At 35.7% G+C, this 19628-nt stretch overlaps 1 protein-coding gene across 1 annotated transcript; it reads left to right on the top strand.

Moving 5' to 3' along the window:
- Nucleotides 1–2114: 2114 nt before the first annotated feature.
- LOC108904317 (ATP-dependent helicase brm) lies at nt 2115–19628 on the top strand. Its single transcript, XM_018706830.1, has 13 exons — nt 2115–2279; nt 2523–2938; nt 3030–4312; nt 5466–5880; nt 9141–9433; nt 9486–9663; nt 9719–9961; nt 10079–10765; nt 10826–11056; nt 14475–14771; nt 14827–15038; nt 15092–15218; nt 18340–19628. The coding sequence occupies exons 2-13, from the start codon at nt 2528–2530 to the stop codon at nt 18634–18636; spliced, it is 4674 nt and encodes a 1557-aa protein (XP_018562346.1). The 5' UTR covers nt 2115–2279; nt 2523–2527; the 3' UTR covers nt 18637–19628.

The raw sequence follows: 19628 nt of genomic DNA, 5'->3' as shown, positions 1-19628 counted from the left end.
CGGGGCCCAGCCAGGACAAAAGGAGGTCCCACAAAGCGCCTACACCGGCCACATTTGCGGTCGGGGTAGACGACGGATGGGTCCCACCTACGAAGGCTGACCAGGCCTACACGAGATGAGGCAGGATAAAGAGGGATAATCCCCCTCGATCCCAAATCATTGAGGCCAATTTCTAGCCATTTCTAGCCAATTTCTAGGGGGGGGGGGATGTCGTTGGGGTGGTCACCCAGGGTCAAAAAGTTGATGTCTAGGTCTTTTGTGTTTGTTGGTCACGTCGTCGGGCACGTAGTCAACGGCTTGCCTGAGGAGGGGATTGTCATGTCTAGCGGCTACGTCAAAACGTTTCTCCGCGTTTTGTCTTATTGTCTGTGTAGCGTTTGTGTATTGTAAAAAAATACGAGCGTCACCTCACAATCGGCCTGGAAAACACTGCCATCGTTAGCACTATCTCCGCGGTCGAAATTATAGAGAGTGATTCAGACATAATATAAATACACTATTACTATAATGCGCATAAAATATAAAATGATTTTTATAACGGTTCAATATATTATTTATCTGTGCCGCTCACTACGCACATCGATAGAATCTATAATCGTCTATAGACTGAGTTACACTGAACGTCGATCTATATTCTATCTCTGTCTTTTGCACTTGGTAGGGAATAAAGAAATTCTTTATTAGTGGGTGTAAACGGACTTGATTTAGCCGTCCTGAGAAACGTCATAGCATAAGCGTAGACGAGGGGTCTAATTCCATTGCTATAATAAATTTATAAATTAAAAAAACACAACTGGGACGTTTTAAAATGCTGTAATAATTAAAATGGATCAAAGTGCCGGTTATAGCAAACCGTAAAAAAATATTAGATATTATGTTTTATTATCTTTTTTCAATATTTTCTATATCTTGTTGCCTTTTACGCAGACACGCCAATGGATTTTCGTTCCCGGCATGGTTCATCCCCCTTACTAGTCCAAAAGCTAGCGATGAGTCACTCTCTATAATTTCTACCGTGGAGTATATTTATGTATCGAAAACTGTAATACTAACTTGAACAGAAAAGTAATATTGGTATTAGAACCTATAGAGTTTGCCGGAAAAATTAAAAATTTGATGATTTTACATGTATTCTTTCGTGCAGAAGCTGAACAAACGGATTGCAAGCGGTAACTAGCCAATCAAAATACAGCATTTTTAAAATTCTTAATCATGATTGGTTCTTTACTGATTTCAATCACTTTGCACTTTGTTCAATACGAAAGAATACGTGTATTGAAGATTAGGTCACAAAGGGGATGTGTTCTGTGGATAGGTTTGAGGTTATTTCTTCTCTATGTTGTATTCATAGAAAACTTAATACTATATTTTATATGGTTGTATTACTTATGACTAATTAACTCGTAAGTTACCGCGCTCTGAATATTACGGTATATTTAAATTTGCCGCCAAGTGCAGCGTAATAAAGCGACATCTATTGCATAGTTTTTGAACTGCATTCTGAAACCAAAGGCGGCTAACACGGTCATTGCAGTTTCTGTTTTGTGTTGCTGCTGCTATTTGTTCACAGGCCGGATGTAAGATGGCGCCAGTTGCGTCTGGAGCAAGTGATGCTTCCAATGAAAGACAAGGAAATAAACACTTATTTAGTTACTCATATGGGCATGCATGTGGATCTAGACTGAGGGCAAGATTTACCATCACATTTATATAGAACACTTTTTATTACTCTATTATAACAGTTTAAGTAACAATTATTTGTTTATTTTTAGAGCATGCTTTCACAGATCTGACGACGTTGACCGCGTTGCTCTCTGGCCACGGGTTCTGTGCGGACGGCCAGGGGACGGCCTAACTTCCCTAAAACCACGGCTGTGCAACTAGCATTGCCAGATTCGCAACAGGGAGGAGATGGAGCTTGTCCAGACACACCAAACCAACGCACAAGTCCGGTTTGATGGTTTGGCAAACTCTGCCCAACCGGGTTAACTATATTTCTCGCCGAAACGTCAAACCGCAGCAAACTATAGTTAACCGGGTTAGCGGTTTTCTCGCCAAAAAACCCTTAATTGTTTTATATGCTTTGTCTATGTTCCGTGTTCCGTGGCTTATGGCGACAGGCGAATGACGATTGTGTTTGTCGTGGTCATTGATGAAATAAAAATTTTCCGATAAATTGTTAAAAATAATACAATTACCAGTTATTTGCTGACTGGAAAACTTAAGTATGAAACATATGTTTTAAAATCACCTCTTTTATTGAAAGGAGCAGTCTAACCGTAAGTTTCAGCATGCATTTTGAGGTCATTCTCTGTTGCTCTGTATATTATATTATGCTTCACTGCATTGCTCAAGAAATATACTTTGCTTCAGTTTTTAGTATACTTGCCCAGTTTAATTTACATAAGCCTGTAGCTGTAGCTTTTAAATTTTGTAATCCATTCTTAGATAATACTATAATTGTTATAAAATGACTTAGTTGTTTATATATTATTATGAATTAAATATTTTACCTTTTCTAGACAAAATGGCGAGCCCTTCACCCCAAAACAGTCCTATGCCTCCACCCCAGGCCCCAAGTCCCATGGGGCCACCTCCCTCACAAAGTCCAGCTCCACCTTCCCCTGCTCCTCAAGCTCCATATCAAGGTCCCCCACCATCAGGTCACGGGGGAGGACCGCCACCCCAAGGGCCCTATCCTAATGCCTATCCTGGACATTCTAATGTGCCACCCGGTGGTCCAGACCCACATCCTGGGGGACCGCCTATGCAAATGCCACCTGGGGCACTTTCTCAGGGACAACATCCTGGTCACCCTGGTCCACCACATGCAGGACCTTATCCACAAGGAAATATGGGTTATCCACAACAGGGAGGTCCCCCACCTCAAGGGCATGTTCCGGCAGGTCATCCTAGTGGTCCTCAGAGTCATATGCAGGTACACCAAGATAAAAATACTTTTCATTATAAGCAAATGGTCCGCTATTGTTGCCGCTATAGTCAAAACTAGCGAATAAAATATCTTTTAGGGTCATTTAGTTCCAACTCACCCCGGGCCTCAAGGTCATCTTGGAGGTCCCCCAGGCCCACCTCACCATTCAGTTCCTCCAGGTCATCCAGGATCGCAAGGCCACCCAGGAGGCCATCCATCACATGGTGCCCCACCTCAAGGACATCACCCTGTCATACCTCCTCAGGGTCCCCATGGTATGCATCCCAGCCAGTATCCTGGGCATCCAATGCAAAGGCAAAATCCGGCATCGCCTGGTCCACAGGGACCTCCAGGTCCTGGCCAGCCGAGATCTCAGGTTTCAGAAAATCTGCATGCCCTTCAAAAAGCCATCGATACGATGGAAGAAAAAGGCATGCAAGATGATCAAAGATATTCTCAGTTAATCGCCTTAAGAGCCAGAACCAGTGCAGCTGCTGTAGGCAATTCCATCATGACTCAGCTCCAGATGAGCCAGTTGCGAAACCAAATAATGGCTTATAGGTGCTTATCAAGGAATCAACCCATTCCTTCCTCGATATTACTAGGCGTCCAGGGAAAAAGACCAGACGGATCTCCTCAGTTTCCAACTCCACCGTCAAGTCCTTTTCAACCTCAATCTGCAGGGCAAACGGCAATTGGACCAGAACAACCTTCCACAAGTGATGCTTCTGGGGAAGCTGGAACCAGCGGGATTCCTCCGCAAGGTGTTAAACCCGGTCTTCCAAATGTGGGTGGTCAGCAGCAGCAGCGAGCTCCAGGACAGCTCATGCCCAGTAAACAAAACCGCATCACTGCATTGCCCAAACCGTGCGGAATAGATCCTATAGTTCTTCTCCAAGAGAGGGAAAATAGAGTAGCGGCTCGTATAGCAGCCAGAATCGAACAAGTAAGCAGTTTGGTGACAGATATGTCTGAAAAATTGCGAGTACAAGCCCAAATCGAACTACGCGCTCTGCGATGCCTTAACTTCCAAAGGCAGTTGAGGAGCGAGATTTTAAGTTGCATTAGACGTGATACTACTTTGGAAACGGCCGTCAATATCAAGGCCTACAAGAGGACTAAGCGGCAGGGTCTTAGGGAGGCCAGGGCTACGGAGAAGCTAGAGAAGCAGCAGAAGTTGGAAGCAGAACGAAAACGCAGGCAGAAGAATCAGGAATTCCTGAACTCGGTTCTGTCTCACGGCAAAGAGTTTAAAGAGTTCCATCGCCAGAACCAGGCTAAACTCGCTAAAATCAATAAGGCCATTATTAATTATCACGCTAATGCCGAGAGAGAACAAAAGAAGGAACAAGAAAGAATCGAAAAGGAACGTATGCGCAGGTATGGAATATTTTGTTTGCTGTTTATATATTTTGATATACAGGGTGTTAGTAATATATGTTCTCAAACTTTAATGTGAATTCTGACGTCGACTCGTATCATTATTATTATTTAATTGCATATTCGCCTCACATTGAACTTCGTGACATCTATTTGTATTATCAAATTGTTGTGGTATATCCTAACATGAGTATATATTTTCAATTTTAATCCAATAATATGCTTCTAATAATTTTTATTATTGTCGCCGTTCGATAACCCTGAAATAGAACTTGTTTCAATTCTGGACCCGAACATACGACCCGTCGAAGTCCAGGTGTTACAGCAGACTGCGTCTAAGCCCGCAGTTAGAGACCACATTTACAACAAACGAGTCGACGACTGCCCTAACTCGCTTCCGTCAGTTTGCTAATTTACGCGATTTTAATTTTCCCTATTTTTGTTGTAATTCCCATGTTTAAGTGTAATGAAAATTATACTACAAATTCTTTTATTTATCTCCGCAATAAAAATTGCAGAGGGGTGGATTTATTTTTAAAATACAGACTGTAGAAGCTTAACGAATTCTTTTGGTGACCAATTTGTTGGAACCGTGCCCCAACAACTGATCACCTGGGGTTCCTTAGTTCGGAAATATAGTAAAAGTAAAAATCTTCGCAATGTTTCACCGTTGAAGTGCCGGCGCTAATTTGGAATAAAATGAAAATGTTCTGCTAAGATGCGTGATATGTCCCCTTACAGAGTCGGACACCAACTCTCTCGAATACCGAAGTCGAATGACTTTTATACTAAATCTTGCGCACGCGCTCTTTGAGCTTGACCTCGCGAGAAGAATTCGACGACCGTTAGATTCCGACGACAATTCTTTGTCACAAACACATTTGTTTTTAAGATATAGGACGTTGAAATTTAAAGTTTCATATTTGTTTAAATACATGTCAAGATGCTTGATATAGATCAGTGAAATTTGAGCTAATTATGAAAAAAAAAATTTGCTGAGTTGGTACATAAATCTGCCAAGAAGAATTTCGACACCACTCAATAATTGGTAAATTGAATTGGAGTACAATTAAGTACTGACGGTATTTCTAAAAAAAATCTTTAATTTCCGTTCCTAAAGTTTGATAAAAAAAAGTGCTATATTGTATTGTAGGTTGATGGCGGAAGATGAAGAAGGTTACCGCAAGCTTATCGATCAGAAGAAAGACAAACGTCTGGCATTCCTCCTGTCTCAAACCGACGAGTACATCTGTAACTTGACGCAGATGGTGAAACAGCACAAACTGGAACAGGCCACTAAGAAGAGGGAGGAAGAAAGGCGTAAAAAGAAACAGATGCGAATGCAAGAACCAGACAGAAAAGTTACCGTCATGGAAACTGCTACGGGCAAGAAGCTCAGCGGAGAAAATGCCCCAACTGTCAAACAGGTCCAAGAGTGGCTAATACAGCACCCCGGTTGGGAATTGCTAGACACGGACGATGAAGACGATGACGATGAAAGGGACGAGAGGAGAGAAAGAGAAGGAAAAGACCCGAATGATCCTAAGACAGTCATTAAGAAAGCTAAGGTATGTCCTGTATATACTTAAAAAAAATATAAACAAAAAAAGACGGGTGTGGGGGGGAGGGTTGTCTGGAAAAAATAGTGTAGGTAGTTCATATAACATTTTTCTTATTAATGTTGTCTTTCCGAGATACAGCGTGTTAAATTTGTTACTTTGAAAAGCGATTTTCTTACTTATGTTTAAATTGATTTGAATATAAAAAACTCATAATTAGACCAGGGCGGATCTGTTTTGAGACGGATGTGAGAGGGGAGAAGCACATTTTTTCTGGATTACCTTCAGCACAACTCGCATAATAAAAGTGTAGATCCCTAGATCTGGGCGAGGTCCGGAACATTTTCAAAATTGCAAAAATGTATAAAAAATTTAAAAAAATACCTATTTTATCCTAGTTTTTTACTTATATCTTGGAACTTATGCATTTTGTAAGAATATTGAAGAGGAAAAAGTTAGAATTGAATTTTGCACAATATATTGTAAGTTAAAATGTTTAAATTTATTACCGATGTTGCAAATAGCAATAATTGATGAAAAGAAGGCAAAATAATCAAGTTTTTTTTTTGGATAATTTTTTTTAAATATTTTAATTGCTCCGAGTGCATTCTAATTTTGATAAAAAAACTTTAAACACCTCAAATTTGATTAGTCGGTGCTATAGTTTACGCAAAATAATTTTTTGAAAAAAATTTTGAAAAAAGAGTTTTCAAAATGTTGCACAGCCTCAAATAAAGCATCTAGATACTTCAAAATTTTGCACATAGAAAGGACCGCTCATCCTTTCAAATGGTTTTTGAAAAATTGAAATTGGTTGATTAGGACGACCACAGTAAATTTTTAAAGTTAACACTCTTTTTTTATTTTTAAACAATTCAATTACATTTATCAATTTGCAATTTAGTTTTTTTCAAAAATTATAATTTTAAATTTGTTTAAACAAAAATTATTTAAATAATTGTAATAACTATAACTAAAAATACATTGATATTCAGAGTATTGAAATATGTACGTAAAGAAATATTTTCATAGGGTGAAATATACAGTATATTTAGTGCATAAATAATAAATTTTGTTTATAACAGAATATGTGCAAATTAGACAGTAGGCATTACGATATTCGAATTTCTTGGCTCAAGTCAAGAGACATCGGATTAAAAAAAAAAAGATTGAAATTGGTCCATTAGAAGCCGAGATAATACAATTTTTTTTGTACCTTCGCATTTTGAACCTCCGAATTCAGTCTCGGACCGAAAGCCCCCTCCCCCACTTTTCATGTTTTGAGTCCCACTTCGCGCATGCGAGCGACAGTTTTTCCGCTGATTTATCTATGTTGCCGATAACTTATGGATATAAAAATTTTTTCCAGCTTAAAGCCACTGGATCAAAGATTATTGCTAAATTGTTTATAAATTAACGGTAAATGCCCATAAACTGACCGCTTATATTTCGAGAACCAATAAACGGAATTTAACTTTTTTTTTTTTAAAAAAGAAGCAACTTTCTGAGAACTTTAAAATTAAATTAAATTAATTTTTGGAAAAAACTAAATTGCAAATTGATAAATGTAATCTAATTGTTTAAAAATAAAAAAAAGAGTGTTAACTTTAAAAATTTACTGTGGCCGTCCTAATCGACCGATTTCAAGTTTTCAAAAACCATTTGAAAGGTCGAGTGGTCTATTCTATGTGAAAAAATTTTCAAGTATCTAGATGCTTTATTTGAGGCTGTGCAACATTTTGAAAATTGGAAAATGTTTTAAAAAAATTATTTTGCGAAAACTATAGAACCGATTTTAATGAAATTTGGTGTGTTGTTTTATTATACTCTAAAGTTTTTTTAGGGATCAACCGATACCGATACATATATCGGTGTATTGGCATTATCTACCTCTTTGGCCGATTATCGGTATCGGTCAGCCGATATAGACCGATATATATATTTCTATTACAAAAATATTTTTAAAAATTGAGTAAAAATACTCGAAAAATACATAATTTATTTGTACAAAAGTACAAAAATTCTTTACCTAAAATAAATGAAATGTAACAGTAATTAGTACTTATTGGTTTTTAGCAGAAAAAATCTAAAGAATAATTACTTAAGTTTTAATATAAAAAATAAAGAAAACATAGGTGTAAGTAATTACATGTAAGTATATGTAATTTAATTAGAAATGATTAATAAATTAAAACTAGACTTTGACACATGAGAAAAAAAAAACAAAATATAATAAAAAATGTGAAAAATCATCAAAACATTATTTTAAAAATATTTATAATTTAATTTGTGGTGTGATGTAAGAAAGTAACAGATTTTTTGCTTACAATACAAATTGGATTTTCAGTTTTCTCCTTGTTTTGACATAGTTTTTCTAAAAATTTCCATAATGGGCTTGATTTGGGCATTTTATTATAATTTTATTTTACTGGCTTCTATTACATTACTTTACTCTGAGTTTGCAGAGTTAAATATAAAACACTAAACCTTAAACTGACGCAAATAACAAATAAACGTTCTGACTTTCAAAGACGTACAACGCGTGTTTATCCAATTACACGAGGAAATGTTATGTGATGATGAGTACCACGGGGTTTCAATGCAATTCACGACGGAAATAGTCGAACGGCCGATATGCCGATATATCGGTATATAGCCTTTGATATATTGGTATCGGTCAAAAATCGTATATCGGTCGATCCCTAGTTTTTTTTACCAAAATTAGAATGCCCTCGGAGCAATTAAAATATTTTAAAAAAATTATCCAAAAAACTTGATTATTTTGCCTTTTTTCATCGATTACTGCTATTTTACAACATCGGTAATAAATTTAAACATTTTTAACTTTCAGTATATTGTGCAAAATTCAATTCTAAAACTTTTTTTCTTCTTCAATATTCTTCCAAAATGCATAGGTTCCAAGATATAAGTAAACAATTCAGCTAAAATAGGAATTTTTTAAAATTTTTTAAACAATTTTCCAATTTTTAAAATGTTTTGGACCTTGCCCAGATTTAGAGATCTACACTTTTATTATGAGTTGTACTGAAGCTATTCCAGCAAAAATTAGCTTGCTCCCTCTTACATCCAACAAAACAAAAAAATTTAAAAAACAGTAAACAAAAATTTGTAAAAACTTTTGTTGCAGAATTTGTTTCTTGATAAGAGACTTCAACTAAAAAAAAATCGTTAATAAATATTTTTGATTAGGTTAGTTATTTGTTTCTTGGATCCTTGTGGTAGCCCATATATTGCATAAATTTTTTTAGGTGGAAGATGATGAGTATCATAAGAATTCTCTGGAGGAGCAAACTTATTACAGCATTGCTCACACTGTTCACGAAATAGTCACGGAACAAGCTTCTATCATGGTTAATGGCATGTTGAAGGAGTACCAAGTGAAAGGTTTGGAATGGATGGTGTCCTTGTACAACAACAATCTCAATGGAATTCTAGCTGACGAAATGGGTCTCGGTAAAACCATACAGACCATCGCCCTCATCACCTATCTCATGGAAAAGAAGAAACTCAATGGTCCTTTCCTGATTATTGTACCGTTATCGTAAGTAAATTTAAACTAGTTTCGTGTTACATGTTATTAAAATAATCCTTAGGACGATTTCGAACTGGATGTTGGAATTTGAGAAATGGGCTCCGACGGTTATCGTGGTGTCCTACAAGGGTTCACCGGCGGTTAGAAGAGTCATCCAGAGTCAGATGAGGGCGGCGAAATTTAACGTTTTGCTAACCACTTATGAGTACATCATAAAAGATAAGGGCGTACTAGCCAAGGTACTTATTGCCGTTGGTTTTTCATAAAAATACTTTATCTCGTTTTTGTTTATAGTTACCTTTCAAGTATATGATCATCGATGAGGGCCATCGGATGAAGAACCACCACTGTAAATTGACTCAGGTCCTGAATACTCATTATCTCGCACCATATCGATTATTGCTGACGGGTACTCCTCTTCAAAATAAGTTACCGGAATTGTGGGCGTTGCTGAATTTCTTGCTACCCTCCATTTTCAAAAGCTGTTCCACCTTTGAGCAATGGTTCAACGCGCCATTCGCTACTACTGGCGAAAAGGTAATAAGATTTTATCGAGTCAATGGGTTGCAAATTGGGTAATATTGTAGGCCACTGCACACTTTAACGGAAGTAGTGCAGTGATTTGAGTGAAATAATATTTTTCCGTACTTTCAGGTGGAACTAAACGAAGAGGAAACGATTCTCATCATCCGTCGTTTGCACAAAGTGTTGCGTCCGTTCCTCCTAAGGCGTCTGAAGAAGGAGGTGGAATCTCAGTTACCCGACAAAGTCGAGTACATCATAAAATGCGATATGTCCGGTTTGCAAAGAGTGCTGTACCAGCACATGCAAAGCAAAGGAGTTTTACTCACCGACGGCTCGGAAAAGGGTACGAAGGGCAAGGGAGGCGCCAAGGCCCTCATGAACACCATCGTCCAGCTCCGGAAGTTATGTAACCACCCGTTCATGTTCCAAAACATCGAGGAGAAGTACTGTGATCACGTCGGCATCGCCGGAGGGGTCATTTCTGGTCCCGATACATACCGCGCGTCTGGAAAATTCGAGCTGTTGGATCGTATCCTGCCCAAGTTGAAAGCAACCAATCACCGCGTGTTGCTCTTCTGTCAAATGACGCAGCTCATGACGATCATGGAGGATTATCTAAACTGGAGGGGATTCAAGTATCTCCGCCTGGACGGTACAATAAAAGCCGAGGATCGTGGTGATTTGCTGAGGAAGTTCAATGATAATAATAGCGAATATTTTCTATTCTTGCTCTCTACCAGGGCGGGAGGTTTAGGATTGAATTTGCAAACGGCTGACACTGTTATTATATTCGATTCGGATTGGAATCCGCACCAGGTAAGCTGGAAAAAAAAAATGCAAAAATTCCTCAAGTTATGGTCCGTTTTCTGTTTTTAGGATCTGCAAGCTCAAGATCGTGCTCACCGTATCGGCCAGCAGAACGAGGTGAGGGTGTTACGTCTCATGACGGTGAATTCAGTGGAAGAACGTATCCTCGCCGCAGCTAAATACAAATTGACTATGGACGAGAAGGTTATCCAGGCTGGTATGTTCGATCAGAAGTCGACGGGGTCGGAGCGGCAACAGTTTCTGCAGAGTATTTTACACAATGACGGAAGCGATGAAGAGGTAAGATTTTCTCTACGGTAACTTATTTCATTTCAGAGGCCAATCTGGGAAACCTGAAATTATAAGGATATTTCATAGATTTGGAGGTGTCGACGAATTTCTAAAATTTTTATGAAATTTTTTCAGTTACAAGTAATCGGTTTGAAAAGAAAAGTACTTTTCATGCGACATATGTTATCTTTAGTATTTTTGCCTCCTGATCACGAATCCGGTGTCAGAATTGAGCTATCACATCACAGACATTTCCTAACCTCAAAAAAACAGGTAAAAAATAGCAAAAATTCATGGAAAAGTGCTAGGAAAAATTGAAAAATTTTTTTCTATATTCAAATGTTCATTTATATAGTTAACACCCCGCCGAACGTGAATTAGTGGTCAGAATTGATGAAGAACAATGGCATGGAGAATAAAGGCAGTTTATTCTTGAACAATATTTATATTTACCGATTTTCTGATCACCCTGTATATGCAAGACGAAAGTTCTCCATGCCAACCGCATTTTAAAGACAAGCAAAAATTTTAATCAAGAATGCCTTTTTCTCGTAAAATGAAAAATAAAAATATTTTCTCTTTTTCCCACTCCAACCGTGGACATACTGTAGAGTACTAAGCATATCCACAAAATAATAGTACTCAATTTTTTACAAATCGAAAATGAATGAAAATGAAGAATTTAAATATTCAGAAAGGTCCATCAAACACAATTTTTCGGTGTAGTCGCCTTCAACCTCAATGCACTTTGTGAGCCGAGGGATGAGCTTTCTTATATATACTTTGTCAAAACAATGTCCTGCCGCTTCTCGGGCTCATCGTTTCAAGCACTGTGGACTTCATCGTCGGTAGAAAACCTTTTTCCACCCATAAACACCTTCATAAGGGCGAAGTTGAAAATCAGAAGGTAGTTCAATCAAATTACTTTTTCAAGTGCCAAAAAATAGTTCAGTAATTGAAAATATGTAAAAATTAAGCAAAATTCCGTAGACTTCAATGAACTACTTTACCCCACCTGAATTTTTGGGCTTCATTTTCAAAATGGTGTCCAAAGTTTGCAAAAACAGCTTTTTTCATTTATAAAAAACATTTTAGAAAAAAATCTCAAATAAATGTAGAAATTTTTAATACGGATCGAATAAGCCCAAACTGGTTTTAATCGATAGATAAATTAATTAGTTATTGCAAAAAAACTGCTAAAAATCGCAATTTTTTCAAATTGCTGTATCTCTCAAAAATAAATATTTTTTTATGAAACTTGGTGAAATTATAGCTCTTGGTGAGCAAAATAAAATGATTTTTTTCAAAATTGAAAAATATTTTATAGTTTTTGCAAAAATGTAAATAAAAGTATAAAAACTAGTATACAATCAGTTATTTTTTTGATTGTATGAAAATTATATTAATTTATTTTTAAACGTTTTTTAGGCCTCTATTCTTCTTCGCTACTACTGTTTAACACGATTTCTTGTTCATCACCTTCATCATCGGTTTTCTTCGTCTGATTCGATTTAATTTTCTGATAAACATGGCCGAAATCAAAAAATTAATCAAAGTTTTATGGCCCTGTAAAAAAAAACGATTTTTCGATCATTTTTTGCGATATTTGAAATCGATTTGAGACTCGCGCAATATTTGCACATAATAGTGTAATTATTAAAGAAAATTTTAAGCCCAACCCCGTTCCTAAAGATGTGGGGGTCTATGAATTATGGGGATTTTACAAAAATGCTTTTTTTTCGAAAAACTCGATTTTTGCAAAAACTAAAATATTTTTCAGTTTTGAAAAAATCATTTTATTTTACTCACCAAAAAAATATTTATTTTTGAGCTATTTGAAAAAATTGCGATTTTTAGCAGTTTTTTTGCAATGACTAATTAATTTATTTATCGATCAAAACCGGTTTCGCCTTATTCGATCCATATTAAAAATTCCTACAACTTTTGTTTGAAACATTTTTTTTCTAAAATGTTTAGTTTTTTTATAAATGAAAAATACTGTTTTTTGAGAACATCGGACGACATTTTGAAAATGAAGCCCAAAAATTCAGGTGAGGTAAAGTAGTTCATTGAATTCTACAGAATTTTTTCTAATTTTTACATATTTTCAATTACTGAACAATTTTTTGGCAAATAAATGAGGTATTTTCGACAATTTGATTGGACTAAGATGCCAAGTCAGGGCTGTGAGTGGGGTGGTTGATGTTGTTCCTATTGAATTAATTCAAGAGTTGCTTTGTGGCGTTAGCTGTGTGGGATGTGTATGCAACAAGTATACTCCCCTCGTTGACATTTCCCTTCTTTTGTTCTATATTAGGGTTTCACAGTACCGTGCAGCATTGTTCCGCCTGAGGAGAATTCCTTACGACCCATAACACAGTTGCCATAATCATTCAGGCCGAAACAACGGTTTTGAATTTTTTCGCTAATTTTGAAGATGGATGTTGCCACTACATTGATTATCTTTTCGTGTCAGGGGTGTAGTGGGCCATCCCCGTTTTGTTGCCAGTCACAATATAGTCAAAGAATTGTTCACTTTCTAGTCGGAAGCTCTAGAAATTCCCGTGAAGATGCAATTCTGTTGGGTTTGTGTTAATCCGTTAGTTATTTTTGTACCCACCTCGCACACAATTTTCGATAACTAAGTGTTTCAGTAATGATTTCATGCAGAAGAGGTTTGGAGATTTGTGGAAACACTGATTATCTCGCCACGAAGCATTTCTTCGATCTTGTTCAGTCACGATTGAAGGACACCCACTCCTTTGTTCATTATGAATATTCATTCTGGCAGTTTTATATTCATGACACCATTTGTACACATTAGTACGATTCATCAAACTGGCCCCATAAACAGTTTTGATTCCGTTAAAAATCTGGAATGGCGCCTTTCCCTTTGCAAGAAGAAACCTGATTACGCTCCTCACCTCTCAGCCCTCGAGATTCAGAATAGCGACAGTCATTTCAACACATCACTACAACTACAGTTCTCAACTGACAGACAAATGAGTGCGCGTTCTGTTGCCAACTTTGTCGAAAATAGAAAAAGCTCAGTACTCCTACTTTGTGGATATGTCTCGTATATCATTATGACAGGAATTTAGCAGGAGTATAATTTGACAGATCTGCCGTTTTTACTCACAGGTTCTTGCCACACTATTAGCACAATAAGAACCTAACTGATTTCAAATCTTAACTAGTATATCCTTTCTTAGCACATATTTTAAATAATCCGGTCTACTTGCACTTAAAAATACGAAGTAATTTGTAGGAAGTACTATAATTTCTATGAATATTAAGAAAACTAATCCCACAACCAATTTAAAAACGATTGATTTATCACTCCATACCAATTCATAAGAATCATAAGTGACTATTATAACATTATGAATATACAAATTGTAATTTTTAAAAGATATACATTTTTTAGGAAGAGAATGAAGTTCCCGATGACGAGACGGTCAACCAGATGGTCGCGCGAAACGAGGACGAATTCCAGCTCTTTCAAAAAATGGACACGGACCGTAAAACAGACGAGGAGAATTTGGGAATGCACCGCAAGCATCGCTTAATTCAAGAAAGCGAATTGCCTGACTGGCTGTTAAAGCACGACGACGAAGTGGAAACTTGGAGCTTCGACGATCCGGACGCCCTATTAGGAAGAGGCACAAGGCAGAGGAAAGAAGTCGACTATGCTGACAGCCTCACCGAGAAAGAATGGTTAAAAGTAAGTGGTGTCGATACCACTTCATTTCTCCAGTTTTTAACTTTTTTTTTTATAGGCGATCGACGAGGACGGCGATTATGACGATGAAGAAGAAGAGGAGAAAGAAGTTAAGAAGAAGAGGGGTAGGAAGAAGAGGAAGCGAGACGATTCTGATGAAGATATTACCAGCAGTGGTAGGAAGAGAAGGCCTCCTCAGAATCAAGCAGAGGCGAAGTTTAAGAAGAGGATGAAGAAGTTGATGAATATCGTCATAAATTACACTGATAGGTACGACATTACAAGCGGTGGAATGTGGAAGTGCTAATTAAAAAATTTTTCAGAGATGGGCGTCAGTTAAGTGATCAGTTTATAAAACTGCCGCCGAGGAAGGAATATCCGGACTATTATACGATAATTAAGAAACCAATTGATATTACTAAAATTATGAATTACATCGACGATGGAAAGGTGAGTTATTGCAGTATCTTCAATGTAATTTGGTTTTTATAGAACATAGACAGGCGAAGAGTTTTTTTGTAATATTTTTTTGTTTAACAAATAATTCCAACTAAAAATTTAAATCGAAAATTTCAAGATTCAAGTTTGAATTTTATATTTTAAGTTTATACACTAAAAATAAACAGAAAATGAAAATTTCGAATTTCGACATAAAATTTCAGCCTTCAGAGGGCTCTATAGCAAATAGGCAACCAGCAATACGTTTTATAGATTTGATTACACAGTTTATCTAAATATGAATTAATGCACAAATAACAGACTGTCCCCCATTTTATCGCAGATTTTCTATAAAATGGACTTGGTTTGAAACTCGAATTACTTTTTGGTGTAAAGAAATTTGTAATTTACGATACCGATGTTGAAAAGCAGCAAATTACAAATTTCTTTACAACAAAGTGTAATTTGAGTTTCAAACTAACTCCATTTTATAGAAAATCTTCATTAGAATGGAGGAAAGTCTGTTATTTGTGTATTAATTCATATTTAGACAAACTGTGTAATAATAGTATATTACGCAATAAGTGTTGTAAAAAGCATTTTACGCACGAATGGATAAGTTACGCACGACGCCGCGTAGCGGCGAGTGCGTAATTCTATGAGTGCGTAATTGCATTACACCACGTATTACGTACTATACTTTACTTATGACCACTACCTTAAATACTTAAAAACATACCGTCTGCGATCAATGCAAGATTCCTATTACGTCGTACGGTAAAAAAATCGCACAGCTTGGTAAAAAAATCGTACAGTTTTCCTAGTAACCGCCTAGCAACGGTCAATACAAACAGTATTGTATTGGCCGTTGCTAGGCAGTTGCTAGGAAAACTGTGTGTTTTTTTTACCGTACGTAATAGGAATCTTACATTGATCGCAGACAGTGTGTACTTACAGTAGTGGTCGTAGGTAAAATCTATAAAAATGTATTGCTGGTTGCCTAATTATGAATTAATGCACAAATAACAGATTTTTCCCCATTTTATCGCAGATTTTCTATAAAATCTGAGTTTGAAACTCAAATTACTTTTTGGTGTAAAGAAATTTGTAATTTATGATGTCGCTTGTTTAAAAGCGGCAAATTACAAATTTCTTTACAACAAAAAGTAATTCGAGTTTCAAACTAACCACTTTAGAAAATCTTCATTAGAATGGAGGAAAGGCTGTTATTTGTGCATTAATTCATATTTAAACAAACTCTAATAAAATCTATAGTAATATATTGCTGGTTGCCTAAAAATTAATTAATGCACAAATAAAATATCAAGACTTTCCCCCATTTTATCGCAGATTTTTCATAAATTCTGAGTTTGAAACTCAAATTACTTTTTGGTGTAAAGAAATTTGTGTTCCAACTAATTCCATTTTATAGAAAATCATTACATTACTACATTAGAATTGAGGAAAGTATGTTATTTAGACAAACTGTGTAATAAAATCTATAAAAATGTATTGCTGGTTGCCTAAATATGAATTAATGCACAAATAACAGACTTTCCCCCATTTTATCGCAGATTTTCTATAAATTCTGAGTTTGAAACTCAAATTACTTTTTGGTGTAAAAAAATTTGTAATTTACGATGTCGCTTGTTCAAAAGCGGCAAATTACACATTTCTTTACAACGAAAAGTAATTTGAGTTTCAAACTAACTCCATTTTATAGAAAATCTTCATTAGAATGGAGGAAAGTCTGTTATTTGTGAATTAATTCATATTTAGACAAACTGTAATAAAATCTATAAAAACGTATTGCTGGTTGCCTATTTGCTATAGAAACCTCTTAATCCGAAAATTTGTTACATTTAATTAAATATAATACACATTTCATGTTTAAACTTGAGGTTTCAGCTACAAATTTAAAAATTCAAGTTTGAACAACAAATTTAAAATTTTGAGTTTCAATTTCAAGTTTGAGTTTCTAATTTTCAGTTCAATTTTTAAATTTCCATAGTGAAGTTTGCCTCATATATTTTGAGCTTGAACTCCAAATTTAATAAACGAAAAAGTAATATAAAACACCTGCAATACATATTTCTATGCTTTTGTAGAAAGACTAAACATTTTTTTTGTCTACCATATTCAAACTTATAATTTCAAGTTTAAACTGGAACTTTCGAGTTTCAATACAAAATTTTACAATTTTACAATCAGAAATTTCAAGTTCAAACAAAAAAATTTAAGTTTGAAGTCAAAATTTCATGTTTAGGCTGAAAATTTGTGAAACAAAAATAGCTGGGTTTCAATTTCAAATTTGTGTCAAGTTCAGACTTGACCAGTCAAATTCAAAATAGAAATTTCATGTTGAAACTTCAGGTGCAAATTTGAAATTTCGAATTTGGGCTCAAAATTTCATATTTTGCCTTTCTCTTTTGAAGTTTGAATTCAGAATATTGAGATTTTAAAATTTCATGTCGAAACACGAAATTGTGAGGTTTATACTTTTACTTTCTAACTCTAACTAACTCTACTCTAAATTTGATTAAAAAAATAAATAAAACGTGACACATATTTCTATGCGTTTGTGAAAAGGCTAAACAATTTTTTTCTCATTTACCAAATTTCGAGTTTTGATACAAAATTTGATATTCAGACTTGAAATTATGATTTTATAACTCGTTTTAAATTTAAATTTGAAAAATCAAATTCAAACTGAAAATGTTACGTTCAAATCTGAACCCAAAATTTTAAGTTTTAATTTTAAATATCAAGTTTGAAGCTAAATCTCAAAATTCATATCCAGTAGAACCTCGGTTATCCGACCTCGCTTTATCCGTCCCCATTTTCCGACATCGTGGGCGAAACAGCGATTCCGTGTTAACCGACGTTCATCCGTATTATCCGACATCCGATGACCTATGCCCAATTTCTGCTGTTTTATTTCTTAAAAAAATAATAAAAATAAATGAACCCGGATTATCCGACTTTTTCCGTTATCCGACCTTGCGCCGGTCCACAATAGGTCGGATAATCGCGGTTCTACTGAACTTGAATTTCAACTTGGATTTATAAAATGAATAAATTCTAACCTTTCTACGTTTTCGGGGGTTTTACATCGTTTGGTTTTTTTTCTTAGTATTCGGACTTTATGGACCTGGAGAGGGACTTCATGCTCCTCTGCCAAAACGCCCAGATCTACAACGAGGAAGCCTCCATAATCCACGAGGACAGCATCGTGCTCCAATCAGTATTCTCAAACGCCAAACAGAAAATCGAGGCCGCCATCGATTCCGAGGAAGAGAAGGAAGATAACAATTCCGACGTCGACTCCTCGTCCAGGGGTAAAGGTAAGACTAAAGTTAAGAGGAGACCGGGCAGGCCCAAGCGGGTGGTTAAGAAATACATATCGGACGAGGACGATGACGACGATTGAGTTTCCTAGTAGGTTTAAGTTTATAGGATGCCACTTGTGCAAAATTGTGCTGATAACGGTGAATTTCGGTAATTGTGCGTTGCCTTGTTCTTTTCTGGCCGGCCTCTATTTTCAAAGCTGCTGAATAATTGTTAATGCTTTACGTTGAAAAAAAATTCGTACGAGTTTTGATGTTTGAGGGTGTAACGTACCTTTTTATTTTGTTAGGTATTGCATCAAGAATCGGGGAGCGCTTTGTTTGAGTTTAAGAATGTTTTGCCCTTGGAACTCCGATTTTTGAAATGCAGGGTGTCTTTTTTATATTTAAATGTTTTCTGAGGAGTACATTACTAAAATGGCTTTCAACATGGAAAAAAAAAATTAAATATATAGATCTCACAGGGTGTTTACCAATCTGGAAAACTTAGAATTATCAGAAAAATGTCAGGGACTTTCTCAAATTTTCGTAGAATTTTGTCAAATTTCAATTGTAATTGGTTTTTATTTACTGCCACTGAATGCCATGTCGCCGAGAAGTAAATTTGCCTCTAATTTTATATCATCTATCTGTCGTTAACAATTTTAGTGAGTAGTTAAAACATTTTTTATCGAAAAATGTAAAGATGCTTATTATGAATACGTATGAACTACTGTGGTTATTTTTTTAACCGTGTATCGCTAATGTTACTAAATTTTAAGAACGCGCAGTTTGACGATAAAATATTAACGACGATCTTTAATTTGGAAAATAGCATTGAGAATTGTTCTAATCTTTGATTAAATAGAAACAAAAAAAAAAAAAAAATTAAAAATTCAAGCTGGTAAGCATTTATACTATTAAAATTTTCTTTATTCACATTTTGATTTAAGATTCTTTTATTATTATTTATATAAAACTGACCATTCTGGGTTCTGTTCCTATTTCAATAACAAATTCGCATATTTTTATTGTTGATTATTTAAATATTTTATTTTAAATTGAGTTCCTTACATATACAAGGTGTTTGTAAATA

The sequence above is a fragment of the Anoplophora glabripennis genome, unplaced genomic scaffold (assembly GCF_000390285.2).
Source record: "Anoplophora glabripennis isolate ALB-LARVAE unplaced genomic scaffold, Agla_2.0 scaffold101, whole genome shotgun sequence".
NCBI classification, from domain to species: Eukaryota; Metazoa; Arthropoda; class Insecta; order Coleoptera; family Cerambycidae; genus Anoplophora; species Anoplophora glabripennis.
The sequence above is the reverse complement of the archived record's forward strand: the minus strand, read 5'-3'. Positions and strand labels throughout refer to the sequence as shown.

Coding starts and splice junctions, on each gene's coding strand:
- LOC108904317 (XM_018706830.1), top strand. CDS start 2,528: ATGGCGAGCCCTTCACCCCAAAACAGTCCTATGCCTCCACCCCAGGCC. Junction 11,057..14,474: donor ATGACGGAAGCGATGAAGAG/GTAAGATTTTCT, acceptor TACATTTTTTAG/GAAGAGAATGAAGTTCCCGA. Junction 15,039..15,091: donor GTCATAAATTACACTGATAG/GTACGACATTAC, acceptor AAAATTTTTCAG/AGATGGGCGTCAGTTAAGTG.